General features: G+C 33.8%; 2 protein-coding genes across 2 annotated transcripts; both read left to right on the top strand.

Annotated features, from left to right (window-relative positions):
- The first annotated feature begins 477 nt into the window (after positions 1-477).
- On the top strand, positions 478-12,820 carry LOC107038516 (dnaJ homolog subfamily C member 7). Its single transcript, XM_015257664.1, has 7 exons — positions 478-893; positions 4,410-4,498; positions 4,632-4,756; positions 6,325-6,516; positions 8,766-8,884; positions 9,108-9,261; positions 10,490-12,820. Exons 1-7 carry the CDS (start codon positions 814-816, stop codon positions 11,222-11,224), a joined length of 1,494 nt encoding a protein of 497 aa, XP_015113150.1. The 5' UTR covers positions 478-813; the 3' UTR covers positions 11,225-12,820.
- A 3,923-nt stretch (positions 12,821-16,743) lies between these two features.
- Positions 16,744-25,743, top strand: LOC107038464 (dnaJ homolog subfamily C member 7). The gene is made up of 5 exons (XM_015257560.1): positions 16,744-17,901; positions 18,933-19,021; positions 20,052-20,176; positions 20,674-21,132; positions 23,084-25,743. The coding sequence occupies exons 1-5, from the start codon at positions 16,886-16,888 to the stop codon at positions 23,678-23,680; spliced, it is 2,286 nt and encodes a 761-aa protein (XP_015113046.1). The 5' UTR covers positions 16,744-16,885; the 3' UTR covers positions 23,681-25,743.
- Positions 25,744-26,564: the final 821 nt, after the last annotated feature.

Below are 26,564 nucleotides of genomic sequence, written 5' to 3'. Positions count from 1 at the left end.
TCATCTATATAGATGAAGCTATTTTGTTTTATTCATGACCGTCACAAATTGGAAATTAGTTATGACCGTCATTATGCAACTATATAGATGGTTTGACAACAATTTGGTTACAAATGATTTGTGACAATCATTTGTAGTTGGAAAATTTGTGCGTCACATGACCGTCATAAGACCGTCATTTTTTGGTCATATGACACGATCTAACAAATGACGGTCATTTTGCATCTCTAGTAACAACGTTGACGAGCTGCAGTAAAGGCATACCTGGGACTTACAACCCCAGGGATAGGGCCCTCTCAAAAACCTCAGAAGTACCCGCGTCAGTGTTTTACAACAAAACACCAAGTGAGAGTATTCTATCTTGGAGAGTTTGCTGTATTCAAATTTCGGTTCAATTCCCACGTTTCAACGTTTCATTCCAATTCCACAATTCTCTATTGAGTTGAGTCACAGTTCCACTCCTTTCCTCGTCTCCTCCTTTCCCTTTCCACAGCCGTTGTGCTTCCGCAGCCAAGCACGTCGCTGTCTGGTCGCCAGAAAAGGGGCAAAAAAACGATAAAAAAGACCTCAATCGTTTTTGTCACCCCGGAAATAACATTTCTGGGTCTTTTCTTCCCGCGACAGTGACCAGTGTAGCCCAGTGCATCCTCAGTTAGTACAACTCCAAAATCCGTGAAGTTATTCTTTGTTTAACAGTACGTAGGGGGGACAAGTGTTGGGGACAACGAGGCACGCGATCGAAGCCCCCGAGTCACAAGGAAAACTCGTCATATTTTTCTCACTGTGCCACTTTTCAATAAAACCCGACAAATCATGGCTGATGAAACAATGAATATGGAAACTAATGACGATGTTGTCATCATGGATTCAACAGACATCAGTTCATCAATTGAGTGAGTATGATATAAATTAATGTCTGTCTCTCTCTAGCTTTTGGTCGATTGTGTCGATACTTCAATTGTTACGTATCCAACACTCTGCATATGGTGACGAGTGTCGGTACACCAGACTTTTCGTTGAATTTCAAGACCACTGCATGAATTTTGAGAACTTTACGCAATGAATGACACTTGAATTCCTCACGATTGTTCCAGAGATCACACTATCCCTCAGGCAATTTAATTCTCTTTAAATTGTGAGCACTCATCTCCATTAACATAAATTCAAAAATTTTCCTATTTTTTAATGTTTGAGTGAAGATAATTTTTTTTAGATAATATTTCGGAGTAAAATGTGAGGAAAATGATGGAGGAATCAATCTAACAAGTCAATTATTTCATCGTCTATGCGTTAATTTTGCAAGGAAGAATATAAAGAATGTTCAACTGAAGATAATTGTTATTCTCGTGACGTAGAAAATCGATAACACGGTGTATAAATTGAAACAATTCATAAAAGATAATTTTTTGTATTTTTCCTGTCTGCAAGGGAGACAGTTTTCCTGAATTTTTACTGATGTAGGAAAGAGTGAGGTAAAATGGGCCTTCTTGAATAATCGATAACTCAGTAAAGGATAGATCGGGTCTCATTTTGAAACCCAGAGGAATACCGTAAAAATGAAAAAGAAATTATTCAATTTTACTCTGCTGATCTTGAGTAATTCATCATTAAAAAAGGCTCATTTTAACTCTTCCCCTAATAATTTGTCATCTGCGAATGATAAAACAAAACTATTTCATTTTTATTAAGATTCAATAATATTACACTGAGAGAAGAATGTAGTAAAAGGGACAGATTATTTGTTTACTCAAACGCTCAGTGCTTTTCAATCGTGCTAATAAAACAATCTATTGGCAATACAAAATATGTTGTAACCTTCAGCCGATTGCACGATTAAATTGTAGCCTTTAATAGTTGATTCTGAGGATTCCCAACATGAGACGTATGGATTCGATCTAATGAGGGCTCCAATCGATCATATATTCCTTCGTATTCCCTGAATTTTTCATCCAATTTGAATAGTCATTTGAATGCATTAAGTTCCGTCGATTTGAAATCTTATTGTAGGCGACATCAACGGATTCGTATTCAGTAGCATATTTTGAATGAAATAATGCCTCGTTTTCGAAGGAATATTCCGTTATCTGCGCTCTCTAAGGAATCCCCTCTTGAAATGAAGAATTAGAACGTTAAAACAATGAAATGCTATTTAATTTTTCATCCAATTTTAATAGTTATTTGAATGCATCAAGTTCCGTCGATTTGAAACCTTATTGTAGGCGACATCAACGGAATCGTATTCAGTAGCATATTTTGAATGAAATAATGCCTCATTGTCGAAGGAATATTCCGTTATCTACGCTCTCTAAGGAATCCACTCTTGAAATGAAGAATTACAACGTTAAAACAAAGAAATACTATTTTGATATGAAAGAACATGCATCCAGTAGCATATATTCTGCAGAAATTACGATATTTTTCTCTCGGTGTTTCGTTACTTTTCAACAGTTGCACCAAAAAATCTAATTTCGGAGTATAGTATACAGTGAAAGCATCCATTTGGTAAGGGCAAACTACTGTGAGTTTTTTATTCTTCGTTTGCCCGAAAACGCTTAAAATGCCAAAAACAGTCGAGGGCCTCCAATTTTTGAGCTACGAATGATTTTTTTTTTTTCAAAATTTTCGGAAAAATATGTGGAATTACAATTACAAGCTATTTTTTTTAATTCAACTCTTACACGGCTAAATTTGCTTTTTTTGTATTTTTTTTACACAAATAGTGCATTTTTTTATATGAAAAAAAAAATGAAATCAGCTGTGTAGGAGTCGAATTCTAAAAAACTGGCTCGTAATTGTTGTTCCACACATTTTTCCGAAAATTTTGAAAAAAAAAAATCTTGTAGCTAAAAAATTGGGGGCCTTGGACTGTTTTTAGCATTTTAAGCATTTTCGGGCAAACGAACAATAAACAAAAATTTTTTTTGCAATAATTACTCGTTTTCAGATCTATATAATCGATCTTCAATGTATGAAAAGTCTCACCCCAATAACTCACGACTTTTAAATCTCATAGTAGTCTCCCCTTAAGCATTTACCCATGCAATTCAAATAAACAAATGGGAAATTGCTCTTGTATATTTGCTAATAAATGAGCGATATGCTTCCGAATGGTTATTTTGTACATTATTGCCTTCTATCACGTATAATTCATTTTTTATTTCATTTTATTAAATTGAATAAGATTTGTTTTCAACTAATTCTGCCAGATTTTCAACTTAGTTGAATGTTATCATCATCATTATTCTTATCATTCTTCTATTATCCCTTTCTTCTATACAACCGATTGTCTTTTTTACGGTTGTATCTCTCCCCTCAGCTCTTCGATGAAATGTTAATAGAACAATTTTATTTATACATACTTGAATGAATTTGAAACATAACATTTTAAGAAACCATCGGAAAGCTCATTTTCAGGGAAATTCATGAACAATTTGAAATTTTCAACAATCATAAAAATCAAATTAACCAATATAGCTATCGTAATCATCTTTTAACTTCGACTTAATAGCATTAAAACAAACATTTTAAATTATGATTGAATTCATTTAAAGCAGGATATTGAAGGATATCCCCGGAATTCTGATTTTCAAAAAATACAAATTTTTTGCAAATTTTCAAATAACTCAAAATAACGATTATTGTTATCGCCTTCATCTTCGAACTCGGTCAAAAGGACATCCAAACAAAATTTTTAAGCCACCATTCAGTCAATGCAGAACATTTTTTTTTAGTTATCGTAGAACAACCAATTTTCGAAAAAATTCGAAAATTAAAAACGCTCGTCGGTGAATTAAAAGTTAATTAATCCCGATTGGTAGGGCTCAACAATACCTACATTTGAAAAAAAAGATTCAGTTCCATGCAGTCATTAGCGAAGAATTGAAGAAAATAGTATATTTCGTTACGAGTGCGGAAAAGAGTTTTTTGGCTCGTGGGAGGTTTATAGCACGAGCCGAAGGCGAGGCGAAAAACACTTTTCCCACGAGTATCGAACGATATGTTTCATCACAATGTGTGGAAAAGCGTTTTAGGCACGCAAAGGGTGCCTAAAAAGTTCCTTTTTCGCACAGCGTGATGAAAAAATTGTTACATACACACACGTACGGGCGAGGTCTAAAAATTGCACTTTCGGACTTTTTGGATCATACTCGGTTGATATAATACAAAAAATCCAAAACTTGAATTTGAACGATTACAAAGCTTTCATCCCAAAGGAATAATCTTATAACGAGACAACGAAGAGTGAAGAGAATGTGGCCGAATAAATACTCTCCACTTTTGTTCAAAAAATTTTTCATGCATTCTGTTGAATTTATTTCTGAACCATGAATATTTTTGGAAAAAATGATTATTTTGTTCGACTGTCATCAATAAAAAATTACTCTAATTTTTTCATTGAAATATTTCAGACAAGCGGAATTACAAATTGAAGGAGCAAAAAAGTACTACGAAGACAAACAATACAAATCGGCGCTATCATCATACACGAATGCAATAGGTAAGATGATAATGATACAAGAGAAGAATCAAATTACCCTCGAATTACTCCTTCATAAAATTCAGGACAAGTTGCATCACCATGTACTTGAGAAGAACCATATAATACATTGTTGGCCCGTATTTATTTTCAGAGCTTTGTCCCAATGTTGCGAGATACTACGGAAATCGAGCGGCATGTTATATGATGCTGGATCAGTATCGGGACGCACTGGTGGACGCACGAAAATCCATAGAAATTGATCCAAATTTTCTGAAGGTAATGAAAACCGTAGCAAAGTGGTAAAACAGTTTAAGTAGATTTTGAATGAAAATGTCGACATCTAAGGGAGATAGCAAAATTTTTGTCATGACCATTTTTGTAGTTCTCAATTCGCTCTACAAGAAAGTTAAATACGAAAATGTCGTTATCTCCCTTAGATTCGGAGATATTTTTTGAAAACTTAGCTAAGGGTAAATCGACTTAAGGATATAAGTCGATCAAGTACTTTGACTATTTTTTCATCAGTGAAATGCTTCTCTGTTTTTGTAGTCGGACATCAAAGCTTTCCTTTGAGTCCCATTTGATCCTATGTTTCCAGACATTTTATAATGATTTTATTATTTACTAGAGGGCTACGCCATTCGCTCGCTCCGCTCGCCAACCCTCATATGACACCCATGATCCTTATTCTGACCCTTGTAACCCTGAATCTGACCCTCGTGACCCTTCATTTCTGATCCTGAATTTTGTAATAGTAATTTCGAGTACCAAATTTTCATCGCCAGAAGTCGATTTGGATTTTTGGATTTTTATAATACAAAAATCCAAATTATCAATTTATTTCATTTTTTTATTTTTAATAATATAAAGAGATTTTGACGCTTAGTTTCCCCTATAACCCTTACATGGACCCTTAAACTGACCCTTGTGATTCTTATTTGAATCCTTAATCTGAATCTCATTATAACCCTTGTGACCCTTATTTTGACCCCTGTGACCTTTAGGTTCTGATCGTCAGTTTTTGAACCCCATGACATTTATTTAGACCCGTATTCTGGCCCTTGCGACCCTTATTCTGACCTTTGTGGCCTTTAATCTGACCTTCGTGACCTTATTCTGGCCCTTGCGATCCTTATTTTGACCCTTGTGGCCCTTAATTTTGGAATCTTAATTTCGAGTACCGAAGTTTCGTCACCAGAAATCGATTTGGTTTTTATAATATAGAGACAAACTTTCCAGATCTAAATTTGAATCTTGATATTGAACCGTTAAAAAACATTTGAAAAATAAAAAAAAATAGAAAGGTTTTTTTTGGAGCAAGATTGATGAAATAATTTAAAAATTGCAATTTCTGAAAAATACGAGCATTCTTTATCAACAATTTATACACAATCAATTTTCTACCATAAAAATAATTTGTTTGGAATTGTAAAAAATTCATTCATGTTTACAATTTCACCAGAAATCGATTTTATGCCTAAAAAAATAAGGTTTCCGAAAGTTTAAACAATTTCAATTAGTTATTTATGAACAACGAATGTTAAAAAAATTATAATTCTGAGCAAAACGTAATTTGAATGACGCTGAATGTTCATGATTTTTTTTCAAATTTTTCTCACGCAATTCAATTTGACAAATTTGATGGTTGAAAATGATTGAATCTATAGTGTGGTCTGTACCAAACTGTAAAAAATACTTGGATATCCTTAAACCGTTTTACCGCTTCGCTACTAAGAAACAGATGTAGGAATGATGTTCATTCCTCCTTCACTCATCCTAATCTCTCACTTAAAATGACCTTCAGCCTTCTTTTCATGTTAATGAAGAATCGTTCTTATCTTCAGGGCTATACCAGAGTGGTCAGATGTTGTTTAAAACTGGGAGAAATAGTGGAAGCAGAGACAACATTAAATAAACTGACACAAATAGATCCAACAATGGGAAAACCATCTACCGCAGAGTCCACTGACTTGTTACACGTTAAACGGTTTCTACGGGAAGCGGATGTCGCCTTTGCGATAAAAGACTACCGTAAAGTGAGTACAGAATAATTAATAATGTTACTGCCAAAACAATGAATAACTTTTATTGACATGAAGCGAGAAATGGAAAATAGTTTTTAGTCAAATGATAGGAAATAGAAATAGTTTTATAGAAATTTATTGTTCGAATCATAATGTTCAATTAATACAGATAATACGTGACCTTGCGGTCGTTGGAACATCAAATTTGATTGAAAAGTAATTCGATGAGATCATGATCGACGTTTACATTTTAAATTGTCTGCCATAAAGATAAGAGAATTAATAACATTAATAACAATGCTTATTATTTGAAAAAATGAGACCTACAGTAGTTTGAAAAAGTGGAGAACAAAGAAGTTGATGATGATCTCACAGAATTAATTTTGGAATTTAATTTAATGTTTTAATGACTATAAGGCCAGGTGATACCCGTTTTGAGAGGGATAGTTCTTATTCGACTTTGGATTCAGTTTTATTTTTCGAGAAACCGATAGAAAATCAAATTCATAACGAGGTGGAGTAGAAAGAGACTTGATTTTTTAAAAATTATGCACATTATTACTGTCAGAAATTTTGAAACTAGTAACTGAGAAAAAAATTGGAAAAGGTGTAACTAATACGAGAGAAGCCCTGATATTTTCCTACTTGACTTCTGAAGTATTGAAGCAAAAATGATTAAACTAAGAGGTTCATGCAATTCTTCAGTAGCATGCGTATTTCGAAATTCTATTATTATTGATTTCATGTTTAAATACTCTTTTACTATCGAACAATTCGGTAATTGCGTGGTGAAATTCAATAAATTAAAGCTACATCTTATCAACTACGGAACTATTTTGAAAATTGTTAATCTGATGACAGAAAATCCTTCAAACATTTCGTAAATACATTTCTTAACATTACTAATTATAGAGAGGATTTCATGTTCCAGTAATGAAGTGGTAGAACAGTAAATGGCAGTGGTAAATAGTAATAAGTCACATTTGAAATTGTCGTTAATTGAGCATTCACATTGGAAGTGAACAGTTTTAGAAAAAAATGTCAAGAAACGTTTTTCATACCCACAATAATTTCCAAAAAAGTCTTAGGATTTCCTTCTAACATTGTTTACTATCAATAGATATACTTGGAAATATACACTGTTAAAAATTGTTTACAATTGAAGTAATAGCTGTATTTGAATCTTCAACATTATGAATTTTAATTCAATTAAAACCAAATTGTTTGTAGAATTTCTTATCTATCACAGTCATTCGATGAAATGGAATTTTTCATGTTAGACAATCATTGATGTTTCAAGCACGGAAATAACATAAAATTCATTTGAATTGGAAATTCAGAATAATAATTGCCTGAATTTTCATCTTTTCCAGTCATTGTCCGTGCGGTATGGTCTTAAAATTGTAATTCCATTGAATATTCCAGGAATTAGCTGATTCATCACTAACAACGTGTGTGTAAATTTCCAGTCAACTCTTCATTGTTAAAAATTTCCAAATTTTTTAATTAAAAATTCAGTAATTTTCTAACAATCTAACGGAATATGACAAATTTACATGGTCATTACGTTTAAGGATATCCCAGTGTCTTTTACAGTTCAGTACAGACTACACTATAGATTCAGCCATTTTCAATCATCAAATTAATCAACTAAATTGTTCTATTTTTTACATTTGTTGTTTATAAATAACCAACTGACATTGTTTAAACTTTTGGAAACCTTGTTTATTTAGGCATGAAATCCATTTTGGTGAAATTCTGAATATGAATAAATTTGTTACGATTCCGACACAAATGATTTTTATGGTGGAAAATTGTTTGTTTATAAATGATTTATAGAGAATGCTCGTAATTTTCAAAAATTGCTATTTTTCAATTCTTTCATCAATCTTCCTCCGGAAGTAAACTTTCTAATGTTTTTCCGATTTTTACAATGTTTTCTAACGGTTCAATATCGAGATTGAAATTCAGACATGCAAAGTTTAAATAATAAAATCATTGTAAAATGTCCGGAAAGTTAGGGTCAAATGGAGATGGAAAAAAAGGCAAGGCACTTGATAAAGTTGATATCCTCAACTACTCCAGTACTGATTCATCTAGAAGTAAACAGTCAACTCAGTAGGTTTCCACAGTTGAATGTTGAATTATTCAAACAAAAATTCTTCATCAAGACTTAATTAATATCTGGATGTAACGAGTATCCTTCAATGGACCCATCATCGATTCTACTCAATGTCTATAAAAAAACATTTATTTTCAAGGTCGTATATTGCATGGATCGATGCTGCGATGTGAGCAAATACTGTTTGCGGTTTAAACTGATGAAAGCAGAATGTCTTGCGTACCTGGGAAGGTACCAGGAAGCCCAGGAAATAGCAAAGTGAGTTCCAAAATTTCGAATAGATTGTATCACTTGTTAGACAGCAATAGCAATGCTGATACATGATTCATCTCCTCCGCTTGAAATGTCACCTGCAGTAGCAATTTCATCCAGTTCGCCTCATATCTATGCTGAAAACACCCACCTCAACGCCTCCACAATGGTAACACTCCGTAATTTATTCATGCAATTCACTGATTCTTTTTTCTTATTTTGTTCACAGTGATATACTACATGTGGATAGGTCAAACATCGACGCGACGTACGTGCGAGGAGTTTGTTTGTATCATCAGGACAATGTAGACAGGGCATTCATGCATTTCCAGGAAGTACTGCGACTCGCTCCAGATCACACGAAGGCATTAGAAATATATAAGGTATTTTTTAATAGTCTTGACAACTTCGTAAATTAAGGATGGCCATCCATTTTCTGATGAGTGAATTTTTTCATAATCGTGAAATATTCTGGAGTTTGTCAACTGATGGAGGTACATCTTTCGGGTGAATTATAAAAAATAATGTCAGTAGCTCTGACGAAACCAGATGAACACATTTTTTCTCAGACACGGGTTTTACGGGATTTATTCTCGAATTCATGATTCATCACCTGGAAGACTCTAAAAATAGAAAGAAAAATAGGGGTAATGTGAAAAAATATACTGAATCCAGTGGCTAAGGAAAAACTTGGGGTATCCAGGCACATAATACAGATATTTTAGACTTTCAGGGGGACCCGCACTGAAATTCCAAAATTACAGGGGTCTTTATTTATCGTGCTAATGAGTTTACTATTTCAGTTTTGATGTTAAAAAAAAAGAAAAAATTGGGTTGTAATCTTTTTCATTGATGGAATTTTTAAGTGTTCTCATGACGCAATTCTCAATCGATTGATTTGTATTTTGGTTTAAATATACAGAATATATGCATAAATATAAGTAAATGAGGATTTCAAAGTTCTTCATTTGTGTGGCTTTTTACATTTCTTCTCGGAATTGCTACGGGTGAATTTATCATGACAACTAACGATCTGACAGACGTTGGCTATTGAGACAAATGACGACTGGACAACCATTAGATACTGTAAATTATTAATTTGCAATTTCCTCCCTATTGGGTTTATTTCCCAATATTATTCAAAAACGCTCTTTGAAAATGTTCAGTTTTTTTTCAACGCTTTTTTAATTGTACAATCGTAATTTTTGAAAATTCCAGAGCTATGTAAAACTGTATGGCAATTGAAGAACATTTCAGATTTTCAAAATAAAAAAGAATCAACCAAGATCACGTTCGAAAGATAACACACGCGGGCCTTAAAAAAAATTTTTCGCACTGACCTTCACTTTTCCCAGTCCGGGGATTGGTATTGACCCTTCTCCAAACTGGCAAAAGTGAAAGTCACTACGGAAAAATATCGTTCGCACCTAGTGCCACAGGGGTTTTCGATGCGAAATATACTATTTTTGCTTGAATTGCGCCACAGTCGTTTCTCGACTGTTCCATTTTGCCTCATGTATCATTTTGCCCCACTCTCCCCTAATGTTTTTACTTCACTACACTACTTTTTATCAATTTGACATATCTAACATTCCCTTTTTTCTACTGCAGAGGGCAAAACAATTAAAACAGAAAAAAGAGGACGGCAACACAGCGTTCAAAGCAGGTCGTTACCAGGAGGCTTACAATCTCTACACAGAAGCCCTGACCGTAGACCCCCAGAACAAGCTTGCCAACACGAAACTCCACTACAACCGAGCGCTGACAGCTGCCAAATTGGGGCGACTGAACGAGTCAATATCAGAATGCACCGAGGCCTTGAACATCGACGAGAACTACTTGAAGGCAATCCTCAAGCGTGGATCATGTTACATGGAGCTGCAGGATTACGAGGAGGCAGTCAGGGACTTCGAGAGGGCCTGCAGGATCAACAAGTCACGAGAGAACAGGCGATTGCTGGTGGAGGCGAAAGAAGCATTGAAGAGATCCAAGAAAAAAGATTACTACAAGATCCTGGGGGTTGACAAGGCAGCCTCCATCGAGGATATCAAGAAAGCATATAGAAAAAGGGCGTTAGTCCATCATCCTGACAGGCATTCAAGTGCTTCGGACACAGAGAAGAAAGAGCAAGAGAAGAAATTCAAGGAAATTGGGGAAGCCTACACCATTTTGTCAGATCCCAAGAAACGATCGAGATACGACAGAGGAGGTGATATGGAGGAATTCGAGAATGGCTTCGATCTCTCCAGGTTCTCCACTGATTCAGCGTTCGAGGCATACTTCACGAAACCCGAGGGAGGCTTCAGATTTCAATTTGGCGGAGGACACGAGTCATTTCCGTTCTGATACCGCCAATTAATGGCAATACGATCCAAACTGAGGGCTCAGAGATACTACAGATCTCGATTCAATTCAAGTTTTTGGGGGATTTGAGGGGGAAACGTGTTTCCAGAAGTTTCGTGGTTTGGTGTGGCGAAGGAGATTGGGGGGTTTCGGTACTGTGAATTGAATGGGATGTTTAATAAGGATCCATGTAAACCGGTAAATGACAATTCGTGTTCTATCGAGGAAAACATATGCGTAGGTTATTAATGAGAATATGTAATTACGGCGAAGTGGTAGAGAGAAGGAAATGATTTTGCTAATTAGAAATATCTTCAGACCAAATGATACGATTTGGATTAATCAGGTCCCATTTCAAAACCCAAAGAAAAATCTTGACAATTTAGAAAAAATAGGGAATTTCACTCTGCTGTTCTCCAGTTATTGCAGATTAAGCAATAAGCATGGTTCGTTTTAGCCCACTTTCTCTTACAATTCTCTACACAAGGGTTTTCCAAAGTGATCTTTTGATCGCTTGGAGAATCAGTGATTTAAAAGAAAATGTCAAGCTATGTTTTTTGGACCTCGTGAAATTTAAGGTGAAAAAAATTCAGAGAAATTTGACAATTAATTTGGTAATTTAGTTGGAATTCTGTGAATTCTACCACTTCGCTATGGAATAAAATTGAAAAGTCATGGAATGTAGACTTTATCATGAGCTAGTATTTTCGAGGCAACTTACTACTAATCATTTCGAGTAGAGAAGCCAGATTAACACAGGAATAGTTACTGATAACTGTATCTAAGGGAAACACTCTTAATAATTTTGTTCAAAAGCATGAAATCCTTGAACTTCAAATAATTCTGTTTTATTATTTTATTGACTGAAATGATGACAAGATACTTTTGAAGATTGAGTTGAAGTAGTGGGTTTGGATAAAAGTCAAAGATTCTTGAGGAAAGAATTTTTTTTTCAAGTTTTTCTTTGCACCCATTAGCTCAACAAATATCCAATAAATTATATTATTGTGTTGGTCCAATAATAGTATTGCAATCTGCAATGACGAGTAGACACGAAAAATTATGATTTAAAATGTCACGAGGAATTGGGGATACCCGAATAGTTAATTATTATTTAAACAAATGGAATTAAATACTTGACTTTTTATTGAGAGTGTTGAGTCACGGGGCTGTATCGTATCGATAAAACAAACAAATATCACTCAACAAGGACGATAATTCTACGGTAATATGTAATGTAATCGACTGTATATTTAACGTTCTATCCCATTTAGAATCCCAAGAGTACTCACATTGAATTATTTTGATGACAACCAAAAAAATGCCATCTGTAGACTGTTCGATATGAGAGTACCTATTTCTCTGAGCCTTATCGTATACTCTGCATAATGACTGTTGATTTCCAATTATAAAAACAATGACGATGGATCTCCTGGTATTGATAGAAAATCGTAAGGGATAATGGCGGAAATTTCAGGAGTAAAAAACACTTTTTATACAATTGTCAGTTAGAAAAATACCAGGCTAGATGCGTCTGTTTCACTTGAAGTAAGATCCAGACACAATCATATAGTTTTCAATAAATTATATCTAGCATTATTGTGAGTTTATTTATTTCAATAATTCAAATATCCTCATTATCGTCGAGAGGGTGGGACAAGACGAACACTTAATTTTTTTTGCTTTCGAGTCGAAACTTTGCGATTGTTCAAATTTAAAGATATTTAAGTATTTTTCGCTGTTTGGTATAGATCACACTATAGATTTAACCATTTTCAATCATTAAATTTGTCAATTAAACTGCGTGAGAAAAGTTTTAAAAAAATCGTGAATATTCGGCGTTATTCAAACAACATTTTGAACAGAATTAATATTTTTTAAACATTCGCTGTTTATAAATAAATTATTTAAATAGTTTAAACTTTCAGAAATCTTATTTTTTTTAGACGTGAAATCGATTTCTGGTAAAATTCTAAATATCAGTAAATTTGTTACGATTCCGAGCAAATGATTTTGACGGTGGAAAATTGATTGTTCATAGAAAATGCTCGACTTTTTAATTATTTCATCAATCTTCCCCCCAAAGTGAACTCTAAATTTTTTTCATATTTTTAAAAAGTTTAGATTTAGACCTGCGAACTGAATAATAAAATCATTATAAAATATCCGCAAACCTAGGAGCAAATGGGACTTAAATAAAAGCTCTGATGTTCGACTACAAAAGTAGAAATGCATTTCCTTCAAGAAAAAATAGTGAAAGTAATGGATATTGTTATTATTATTATTATTATTATTATTATTATTATTATCAAGTTATGGATTTGTTGCAGTATATCTGTATTTTAAAAATCCAAATGGACTTCTAGCTGATGACAATTTAGTACTCAAAATTAAGATTTCAAAATGAAGGGTCAGAATGTAAGTCAAAAACCAGGGGTTGGAAACTTAGGGCTCAAATAAGGGTCATATAGGAGTTGGCGAGCCGAGCGCATAGGGGGCATAGTCCCCTAGTCATTGCAGTTTTTAGACCCTATCCACAGGGTTTAGACCCTATCCATGTCTATATGTGACAAAGTATTTCTTTAATTGATCGCTGATGTCTCGATGGAATTTAATCACTATTTTCAAATGTAGGTATTGTTCAGCCCTATCCAGCGCCATTAATGAAAATTCAATTGATATATTAATTTGTAGAATTTTCGAACTTTTTACGCTCAATTCATTGAATGATGACTTAAAAACATATCTTGGATGTACCTTTAACCGAGTTCAAAAATGAAAGCGATAGTAATAAGCGATGTTTCGATTTATAGAATGATTTCCAAAAATTTGGTGTTTTTTGAAAATTAGAATTTCGAAGCTATCTTTGGATAGTGTGCTTTAATTGATCCAATTATAACTTAAATCACTTGTTTCAATGTCACCCAGTTGCATTTAGAAGATCTTTACGATAGCTATATGCGTTGGTTTGATTTTTATGATGATTTTTGCAAATTCTGAATTTCTTTAAAATTTTCCTGAGAGCAAATTTTTTGATGATTTTTTAAAAATTGATGCTACAAATTTATTTCCATCACGCTGTGCGACAAAGTAACTTACGCTTCGCGTGCCTAAAATGTCCCTTTTCCACACATTGTGATGAAAAATATCGTTTGATACTCGTGGGAAAAGTGTTTTTTGGCTCGTGGGATTATATCACTCGCCTTCGGCTCGTGCTATAAACCACCCATGGGCCAAAAAACTCTTTTCCGCACTCGTAACGAAATATACTATTAATTATGCATGGAAGAAGACTTACGAATGCCATTTTATTGAAGTTTCAAGATAATACGGATAGTATAAAAGAATATAGTATTGCAGATGGGATTTTATATAATTAAAAATGACGAGGGCTATGGAAATTATAAATTCGTTACCTTGAAATATTCAATTTATTTGAGTTATCAAAATCGATGATTGTCTTTCATACAAAATTATGAGATTTTAACATATAAACATTTTTGCCAAGTCACAATATATAATTTTATCTTTATAGCAATTTTAAACAAAACAAAACATTATTCCAATTCATAGTTAGTACTATTCTAATTTAAAGCTTCTAATGACAAAATAATAAGAGAAATAATGTACTGATCAGTCATGTCAAAGGTTGAACAGCAAGAGAGCGAGGTGTCTCGCGTGAGGTATATAACAAACAATAGTCTGATTTTTTCATTTAATTTATACAAGAATTTCCACAAGAAATCCAATACAGGAATCCCGGAAAAAATAGACCAAAGGAAATTTTTTAATTGGGTGGGTTTCAGTACGTTTCGGGTGTGTGGGCTATTTTTTCCTGATCAATTTTTTTCGCCTACCCTAAGACAGGAACGCTTCGGAATTTCAATGGTAATTCGGTAAAATTTCCTAGCGAACGGTTCTTTTACCAAATTTTTTAGTACATCATAGCAAGACGATTTTTAAAAAATTGCCTTGGCAACAAAAAAGCTTTGTTTGCAATGTCAGCATGAAATAATTTTCTCAAAAATAAAAATTCAATTAAGGGAAATAAACTAGTCATTTTTTAATTAAAAACACCACTGTTAATTTGACAGTCTGCGGGGTAAATGAACAATAAACAGTTTTTTTTTTTACACTAATTATTCGTTTTTAGACATATGTGGACGTCCACATGAAAAGGGGCCACTTTGTCTATTCTAGTTTCCAAGATATTTACATTTTTGTGTCAGCAACTCCAATTTGCACCAATGCTAAATTGTTTTTTCCATCTTCTCCAACGACGTCATTTTTTACCCTATGAAGATCATTTTGGGCTCTAAATGTGCGGAATGATATCAATATTATCAAAGTATGCATAACACCATATCGACAAAGTGGTCCCTTTTCACGCGGACGTCCACATATATCATCGATCTTCAAAATATGAGATCTCATTCCAATAGCCCCGTGCCTTTTGAAACTCCTAGCAGTCTCCCCTTAAGGGGTAACAGAATGCGGCCAATTTTCCAAATTTTTCAACAAATTTCCTGCCCAAAGTTATCGATATTTTTACAAATCAAAGCCCATTAATTTCCAGGAGGCGATGATAAAGGTCAATGTGCTTTGGGTTAAAAAAATACTAAAATTTTTCCTGGGTTGAGCAGGAAATTTGTTTGAAAATTTCGAGGAAATGGTGGCTTTCTGTTACCCCTTCATAAAAATCCCAACATAAATCGCTTTAAAAAAAGGGATTTTTAAAAATATATCCCTTCATATACCAAAATTTGACCAATGGCTCTTAAAGTAGCTCTTCCCTTGTGGTAAATTCAAAAATTATTGAAAACTTCAAAAAACTTGCAGAAAACTCGATTAGATTCAGAATTATAGTTTTTTTCTCAATTTAATTATCGTTTTTGTTTTTCAAAGAAGAAATGTTTAAAAATCAGGATTTAACCCAGTGTCTTATGTGAAAGTCACCATTTCCATTGTACTCAAAGATTAAAATCTGAAGTTTTTCTCATTAGATGTGAAAAAATGAAGAATTTTTTTGACACATAAAAAATAATCCACCGTTTTGCAAACAAGTTTTATTATTCATTTATAAGAGAGAGATGTTTGAAAAAATATCAATATTTTGCGAAATTTAATTTAGATAATACTGACTGGGTATGAATTTTTTCCAATTTTTTCCATGCAATTTCGCTGAAAAATTAAAAAACAGTAAATATACAAAAGTACGCTACTTTAAGGCCGAGCGAAGACTTGAATTTCACCGTGGTTTCCCCTTAATAAAATGAAATGAACAAGAATTTATACATAACAGAAGGAAATGATGTGCAAAATAAACATTCAGAAGAATATTGCTAATTTATTAACAAAAATAACTGTACTATATGCAATGTAAGAGCAATTTCCCGCTTATTTAACAATAGTTCGTTGAAATGAGCGACAATCGCTCCGTGCGGACAGCCAAAAGAAATATGATGCCGCGCTCGGGATTCCCTTGTCTGCATCTACAGTTTAACATGGACTCCGATATGCATACAGCTGCGTCGTCTATTCTTACGGTATGTGATTAGTGCAAAAAAGGATTAAAGATCTCTCGACAGTGCTTTCCACAGTGCCCGGTGGGTAACTAGTAGAAAAGTTAAGATTTTAATTTTTAATTATTAGAATCAGTGAAGAATGAGTGCGGTACCAAAATCCGATGCTGGGAGGGATTCCAAAGCCGAAAGATCAGCGAATTTTCGACAACGAGATGAGAATGGACGTGGAATCCCCTTGAAAGCGTGCAGAAACTGTGGAGGAACATGGAAATGGGTTCATTATTGTCCAGCAGACAAGAAAACCTGCCATTTATGTGGAAAAATCGGGCATTACGCGAGAATGTGTCGTTCCTCAACCCTAAACAACAACAACAACAACAATCTCGATTACAGAAACACGAGGAGAAACTGTCACAATAATAACAGAAGTGATGGAAATGGTGATTCAGAATTTAAAGGGCCTCATAAGAGTGCACCCAGGGTTTACTATAGTCGAAGCCAAAGTCAAGAGTTTCATAACAGAAGTAATGAAAATAGTAGGAAGAATTCACCCTCAGAATCTGTAGCTGATAATAATTCCTATCGTCAACAGCCCTGGCGAAATGGTAATAATCAGAATCAAAATAATTCCAAACAGTTTGAAGGTCGTCGTGAGACCAAGCACGAGGATAACCAGAACGAGACATCTGAAGATCCCAGAGAGGAAAAAACAGACAATTCTGATCACAACAATGAGAATAATAATAACAAAAGTCCGGAGAGTGATTCTCCGGGGGAGTTTAAAGGTTCAAACAAATTCGAAAGGAATACGAACTCCAAGGGACAAAATAACTATAAAAAACCAAGAAATTATGGGAATGGCAAAAATGAGAGGTTTGACAAGGATGAGAAAAGTTATGAGAGTGGGGGTAGGGAACAGAACAATAGCTCAAAGGAGCATAAGGAGACGGATCATGATAAGAAAGAAAGTGGTAATTCTAGGGAAGACTCGAGATACGCTTACACCAGTGTGGAACAGTCTCGGTACGATCCTAGAAAAGATAATGCAAGGTCATCGAATTTTTCTAATCATAATGATCACTCGAAGTTTGATGGTTGTGGAAACAAATCGACGTCGACGTCTGGATATTATTACCAAGAGAAGATTAAATATGAGTAAGACTTGTTTTATTATTTTTGCTTCCGAATGGAAGCTTTGCCTTTTTTGGATTTTGACATTTTGTAATTTTGCATGGAAATGATGTAGAATGTTATGAAACGTGAAGAAATGATGTTTTTAGGGTCTGAATGCAGAATTACTTGACAGAGCGAAATGATGCGCAAAATTTTCAATGCATTTCAATTGATGATAGTATTATTCTTATATAAAAAGGAAATGTCACGCTTTTATTCCTGAATGTTCTGAAAGAGAAATCGCATGCATGCATGATGATGATTCTGATTTTGTTAATGATGTTGGTGTAGATTTACGGAGAGATGTTGTCAATCACGGACAATTATATGTAGCTTTTTCGGGAGTTTGATCATGAGATCCATTGAAAGTTTTCACAAGAGAACAACGAAAACCCGCCGAAGTCAATAATTATGTCTACAAAGAGATAAAAATTATATCTTTGAGTAAATGGTATATAAATTTATGTCTGTATAAAAGGAATCGACTTGATCGTATTTAGTATCCGAGATATTTATGGTTTTCCAGTGATAACGGTCGTATAAATTAACATTGACTTATTTTCTGATATTTGATACCAACATCATTTCCGACAGAACATGTAGTGTTGATCTTCAATTGAACTTTTCATAGATTTCGACTTATCTTCGATGGATTCTCGATGGAAATTTCCATCCCTTTTCAATAAAAGAAATTCGTGGATGTTCAAAAGAAGTTTTCATCATTTTCCACGAATTTCTCCTTAGTAATACTTTAGAAATTTGTATACGTGAAATAACATATTCATTCAAATCATCTTACAATAATAACGGGATGAATCATATAAAATCAATCATAGTGATAGGCGCGCCTTCGATCTCGTGACGTGAAAAAATAGAAGTGAATAGTGAAATAAGAATTAAAAAAAGAGAACCCATTCGGAAGCAAATGGTCAATTTATTAGCAATAATAACTGTACTAAATTATAAAAATATACAATTGCCCATTTGTTTTATTCTTTCATTCATGATTCTAGTGCAATTGGATTAAAACAGAAATTGGCGAAAACTTTCTATCAAAAAGGGAACTACGAAGCTGCTCTATCACATTATTCCAGGCTCATTGGTAATATTTTTTTATAACTTTATTGATTCCTAGCATCTAGGGAAATTCGTAATGACAGAAAATGATGCTAATCGAGAATGCATACAATTGTAGAGAATTTTATGGATTATAAAAATGATCTAGGGATTTCCGCAACACTGAGAAGAAAAATTAATTTAGCCAAATATCCATTTACTTGAGAAGAGTATTTATTTTTTCATCGCCGTATTTCTCCAGTCGAGTCATTCCCAGGCAATCCTCATTAGGTGTCAATTATGACAATTATATTGATCCAAAAGATGAGCATGTTAGTTATGACCTTGAGTGCACTCCCTCAATAATTATCAACATTAAAAAATTAATCGAAATTCTTTCGTCTAGAAAATAAGAAATTTAGGAAAAATGAATAATCATTGGAGGAGTTCATCCAAGGTCAAATGCAATATAATCATCTTCTAGAGCAATATGAGTGTCATAATTGGAACCTAATCAGGCTCGCCTGGGAATCACTCAATAGGAGAAATACGATTTTGAAAAAATAAATGCTTCTCTCAAGTAAATGAATATTTGGCAAAAATATGTTTTTTTTTCTCAGTGTACATTGAGAAAAGAAGAGTTTTTGGAGAAGTACGTTTATACTTGTATCAATAAATTCATGGCTCGATAATTACCAAACGCATAATATCTCACTAAGAAAAAAAATGGCACAAAAAACTAATTCGTAATTGTTATTGCACACATTTTTCAAAAATTTCGAAAAAAACCTCTGCAGCTCAAAAATTAGAGGCCCTCGAATATTTTTAACATTTTAAGCCATTGTGAGGTAAAGAAACAATAAACAATTTTTTTTGCACCAATTATTCGTTTGTAGACATATATAATCGATCTCCAATATATGAGAAATCTCATTCTAATAGCTCGCAACTGTCAAAACTCATAGTAGTCTCCTCTTAATTTTTCCGATGCATTTTCTGTTCTTTACTGTTGTACACGTTCTTTCAATCGTTATATTTTATTGGAAGCTTTGATTGATTATGTAAATAAATTCCAGAAATGTGTCCGAACAATCCGGTAAACTTCAATAATCGTAGTGCTTGCTACATGATGCTAGGACAGTATAATAATGCAGTTACAGATGCAAACAGAGTTATTCAATTGGATCCTTCATGCATCAAGGTATTTTTATTACGCATGTCAATACATGTATTTTCCCAATTTATTTTTCGTGCAATATAGTGGAGCAGACGAAATTTGAAATTATAATATTATTGTACATCTATTCACACTCTGAATAAATCATATTCGATGCAATTTTTCACTCCATTAATGAATGAATATTAATTTATCTTTCATCTCTATCTCGATAAACTGAATGAAAAAAAAAATCAGGAGATGTTAAAAAAATGAGAACAACGTCAATTAAATTGTTGAAGGATGAGATTTTTTGCTAAATTAATTTAGTTTCCTCAGGCCCTTAATCAATATCTAGTCATGTTATTATTTCGGATTCTTATGTTGGAAATTACCTCCTATATCGAGTAACAATGAAGCAATTATGATAATTCTATTTTTTCTTCAATTCATAATCAATAATTGAGGTGATTGGATGATCTAGGCAACGAAGGGTGCAGCAACAAATTAAAAGGGTGGAAAATAATTATCATTTCTTCCAGGCATACTCAAGACTGATAAAATGTGCCATGCTGCTCGGTCACACGAGATCTGCAGAATTCCATCTCACTAAATTATCGGAAATCGATCCAAATCACGAGATAATATCCGCAGAACGTAACAAGTTGGATAAACTCCAAAGGGCTTTGGAAAAAGAGACGATCACAATTAGAGATAACAATTACCAAAATGCCCTAGATTGTATCAATAGCTGTTTACTCATCAGCCCTCACCGCGCATCGTATAAAGTAAAAAAGGCGGAATATTTGGCATTGCTCAAACGTCACAACGAAGCGGAACAAATCATCAATGAGATACTGCAGAAGGATCCTATCAATGTAGATGCAAAATACATTCTAGGACTTCGTGTATATCAGAGTGATATTGACAAGGCTTTGAAATACTTCAAGGGCATTCTTCGACTTGATCCGGACCACAAAAAAAGTCATCAAATATTTAAGGTAATTTTTTATTGCTCCACAACAAAAGAGAAAATAAGATGATATTGATTGAACAGTGGTAAAGACTCTCAATATATATTTTTTTGCTTCCGAATGGAAGCTTTGTAATCGTCCGATTTTCACATTCTCTAATTTTCATTGGAAATGATGTAGAATGGTCTGAAACGTAAAAATACGAAGTTTGGCGACCATGTTTGTATGTGAATATGTCCACCACCACCTTCCCGATGGTCAATTTTTAGAAAATTGAGTAATTAAGTGGCTAAAATAATTCAAAAAAATTTGAAATTTTGTCAGATTATAGGTCTTAATGAGGGCTAACTCTGTACAAAATTTCAGCCCGATCGGTCAAGTAGTTTTTGAGATAAAGCGATTCGTTTTTAAATCGTTTTTCACGAATATTTTTAAAATTATTGGACCGATTTAGATTTTTTTTCTTTCAAAATATTCGTCTCGATGTCCTCTACCTAGATCAACAAAAACATATATACCCGTTCATACAAAGTTTTTGAGATAGTTCCCCTTTTCTGTTTTCTCATTAAAATCTTTATACGCGCACTAACGTGTGGAAAAATCGAGATATCAACTTAAAATTTGGACTGAATCTTCCTCCTGTGATAACAAAGGTTCGTATTGAAGATGGGCTCAATCGCACCAGTATTTTCGGAGATATTTAACTTTTTCTGAAAATCTATTATGTTGAATATCTTTAAAACTTCGCAAACGATTCCACCTTTTTTTTTCAAAATATTCGTCTTGTTTACCGTTATTTTACATCGCTTCGACCCGGTTGGGGTATATTGCAATGATGATCAAGACTTTAAATGGTTAGATCTCACCATTCTACCCGGCTGGGTTTTGAACCGGAACCTTTCGCATGTGAGAGACTCAATAGATAGATAGATAATGAAAACATTTATTCATTGTTCTAGGATACTAAATCCCCTAAGGACAAAGCTAAATATACAATTTCATGTTACAAAAATTTTTAATAGGGGAGGGTAGGGCAAAACGGACCGCAGGGCAAAACCGACCACTGACCGAAAATTGATAATTTTTTTTTGCTTCCGTATGGAAGCATTGTAATCGTGATTTTTTTAAAGTTCTCAATTTTGGGTGAAAATGCCCAGAAAAATCATGAAACGTGAAGAAATGATGTTTTTAAAAAATATCTGCATGTGTGTAGGTATGTGTGTGCACATGTGTGCTCACACACTGAGAGAAAAACAAACACGTCAGAAAAGTCTTGTTTGGGCCAACAAAATCGCTAGTTGAAAATTGCCAAAAAAGAATTTGTTTGGTTCGAATTTCAAATTCTCAAACATGAATAATTATTCTGCTTTCGACAGCAACAAAATATTTGGCTGAAGAGGCGAATAATTTACACCAGACGGAGCCTTTTCAGAATGGAAATACCTCATATAGAGGAAAATTTATCAACAAATATTTTAACAAATATTTATCAACAAGGAATTCAAAGCGGCGATGAAAAATTTCATCGGATTATTATTATGCAATGTAATGAAGGCAACAATAACTGTTTTAATCGAATAAGAAATGATTTTACGAAATTTCCCTTTTTTAGAGTTGCAAAAACTATGTACAATTAATTTTTATTTTTCCATACAACTTATTCTGTTGAAGTTCATTGTATAGGTATTCTTCGACTTAAACTTTCCAAGGTGAATAAAACCCGGAAAATTTATACATTTTCTTTTGCCTGTTCACTACCGAATCCTATCTACAGTTGAGAACTCAGATTCGTTCCGTAAGACAAGCTAGTTTATTTTAAAATATAAATGAATATTCTTCTGTGCTTCGAAATGAAAGATAAGATTCGTACAATTGGTTCGATAGATATCAGAAATTCACTAAAGTTAATTGCACCTCTCGTTCCACTATTTTAATTATTTTGCAATAATTTGATGAAAGAATGTCTGGAATTTTTCAGAAACTGAAACGATTTGTAGACGCGAAAGCAACAGGTAACGATAAATTTCACGCCGGAAATTTCGCGGATGCCCATCGCATATACTCATCAGCCTTATCAATCGACCCTGACAATACTCTCATGAAGATGAAACTGTCCTACAACATGGGTCAGGCATCGTTCATCCTCGGAAACTTTAAAAGAGCGATTGATGAATACTCACAAGCCATCGATATCGACTCGACTGTGGTTAAATTTCTGAAACAGCGCGGACATTGCTACATGGAAATGAAAGATTACGAAGAAGCTATTGCCGATTTTTCGAGGGTCTGCAATTTGGACCCTGGGAATGAGTGTCAAAAATTGATCCAGGAAGCTGAGAAGTTATTAGCACTTGTGAAGAAAGATCACTATACGATTTTGGGGGTGAGCACAGATCCATCCATTGAGGAAGTTAAAAAAGCGTATAAGGATAAAGCGCTGCTGCACCACCCCGATCGCCACGCGAATGCTACCGTAGAGCAGCAGAAGAAACACGAGAGAAAATTTAAGGATATCACGTTAGCTTACAGACATCTGCTTGAAAAGTGCAAGCGGAAAGTGAAATATGCCTGCTAGACCATCACTTTTTACATTGCAGGGTATCATATGTCAAAAAGTGATGACTTTGCACGTATGAAAAAATCCTATAGGATTTCTTATAGCATATCCTATCGGAAATCTTATGGAAAATTGGAACATTTCCTATAGGATTTTCCTGATCGGATTTCCTGTAGGATTTAATATGAAAATTTCAACAGAGTTTCCTATAAAATTTAGGGGTATAAGGGTCCCAATGAGGGTCAAAAGTGTCATATGAGGATCATATGGAGGTCATATATGGGTCATAAGGGTCATATTAGAGTCATTTAAGTGTAATATGGGGGTCATATATGGGTCATATGGTGGTCATGTGGAGGTCATATGGATGTCATATGGGATCATATAGGAGTTGCATGGGGGTTATTTTACCATTCATCATTTTGACCCTTATGACCCTAAATTTCATAGGAAATCCTATTGAATATCTGATAGGATATCCTATAAGACATCCTGTGGGAAATCCAATAAGAAAAACCTGATAGGGAATCCTATAAGAAATTCTATAGGAAATCTGTCTGAAAAATCCTATAGGAAATGTTCGAATTCTCCTATAGGATTTTTTCATACGTGTGACTCAATATTTTTATCACACATTCATCGCAGTCGTTAGATTACGTAGGATTTCTTCACAATCTTTCCAGATTTTGTTTTCACGAGGATTAACCCTCTGTTACTCGCGAAGGGCGTATGGAGCACCCCAAGCGTTTCTTCAATAATTTTTTTTACTACTCCATTGAAGATCGAAACGAAAATTGAATGTTGAAGGTTTGAAGAATAATTGTCCTCTTTAAACCCACAAACATCCAGACAAACCCAGTGAAAAACCTGTTTAAAAGCAGGTGAGTAACGAAGGGTTAATGTTAACAATCATAGTTGTTCCTTACAGATAGAAATTCGTTGATGATAAATCAACTCATCTAGGAGTGTAATTTTGTGATAACCGGAAAACTCGCCATAACGTGTGCAATAATTTACTGAAGTTCTGGAACAAAATAAATAGAATTCAATTTTAGATTGTTCCAGAACTTTAGTAACAGAGTGCACGAAAAATATTCATGGAACAAACAAGTGCAACCGCGAAAAAATTCAATTGGATTCCTGCTACACCTATATTGGAGATTCTATCAAGTTTCTCCGATTTTATCCAGAAATTCTGTAGCTTTTCTGCACTTTTGCAATAGGAAATAGTCAATGCAAACTGTTTCAAAGAAAAGATAAGTAGATTCGATTTTACTATACAACATTCCATCGAGTCATTTTCTATAAAAATTTTCCGACATAAATTTTCGAAGTTTTTTACAGCATTTTAAAAATGTTATCATAAAAAATGTGAACAGAAAATAGAAAATTTAGGCCGCGAAATTTCTATAGAGAATATCATAATATAATAAGTCGAGGAATAAGTGGTATTGAAAAATCGAAGTCTATTGACGTTTTCTATAAGATATTTTCTATTGAACATCTTTCTTGGAAAATATGTATAGAAAAGTTACGGAATTTTTTCAACAGACAGAATGTTGAGCAGAAGTCCAATAAGAATCTAACAAAATTTTTGAGCAATTGCGCTTTTTAACTCTATGAAATTTATTCGTACTTGAAGAGCTGATGTTGGTGCTTGAAAATGAAATCGCTCAATTTTTTGTAAGAATTCATACATAATTCATTCAACATTATAAATATTCTGTGTAAGTTCCAAGTTAATGTCATAATTTTACTTTTTTCGAAAGAAGCACGTCAACGATTATGAAAAGTTTGAAATTGAAAGGGGAAAAAACCCAGTTTGAAATATTTAGTATAGATTGTTTTGCAAATATCTCGAAACTACTGGGTTTAGGAAAAACAGGTAAAACATTCTCTCGGTAGATTTTAAAAGCTACTACGAAGAAATCAGTAGCGAAGCGGTAAAACGGTTCAAGGCCACCGTTTTCTTCAAATTTTCCAATAAATTTTCTGCTCAAAGTTATTAATATTTTTCGAACACAAAGCATATTGATCTTTATCATGGCCTTCTGGAGATTAATGTGTTTAAATTTGTAAAAATATCGATAACTTTCAGCAGGAAATTTTCTGCTATAAGTTATTGATATTTTTGAAAATCGAAGCACATTGATCACCAGCAGGCGATGATGAAGATCAATGCGGTTTGGGTTTGAAAAATATTAATAACTTTGAGCAGAAAATTTATTTTGAAATAGGATACATTAGGCTTGTGGGACTCCTTAAGTCGATTTCGACTATTGGTCAGTTTTCAACAATTATCTCGAAATCTAAAGCAGATAAAAAAAATTTGTTAGAACCTTTTTTCTAGGGTGGATGGAGAGCTGCAAACCAGTTTATCCCGAAAATTTCGGTCCGTTAGGTTCGGAGATATTCCTCGAAAACTCAGTTAAGATTTAAGTCGACTTAAATCGTTTTACCACTTCGCTACTAAAATCTATTCATGAATCTTTTGAAACCTCATCTTCCGAACGATGATTACAAAACAATCTGGAAATCCTCTTTGCACTGCATTTCATGTACCGTTTTTAGTGAATTAAGTATCAAATGATAGCGAGTTTTTAAAATCTTTTTTATGAAGACTGGGGCATCACTTATCATTATGAAAGAATAGGGCTCATATGATCATGTGGAAAGTTATTGGGATATTCTGAAATATCCAGTAATGGGAGATTGAGCGTAGTGAAGTAACAAATCATTATCCATTAAAGGTGATCGTTACAAAAATGAGTGATTTCATAAGGAAATCTTGACAGTTTTTTTGGAAATCTCGTGTCCATGAAATTCATAGAATCACTCACTGTCGACATGATGAACCACACATAATTGATGAATTAAAATATGTCAAATCGGATTCACCTGC

This window comes from Diachasma alloeum, unplaced genomic scaffold (genome assembly GCF_001412515.2).
Source record: "Diachasma alloeum isolate Michigan unplaced genomic scaffold, Dall2.0 Dall_scaffold_00284, whole genome shotgun sequence".
Lineage (NCBI taxonomy): Eukaryota > Metazoa > Arthropoda > Insecta > Hymenoptera > Braconidae > Diachasma > Diachasma alloeum.
This window is presented reverse-complemented; position numbering and strand designations above follow the sequence as displayed.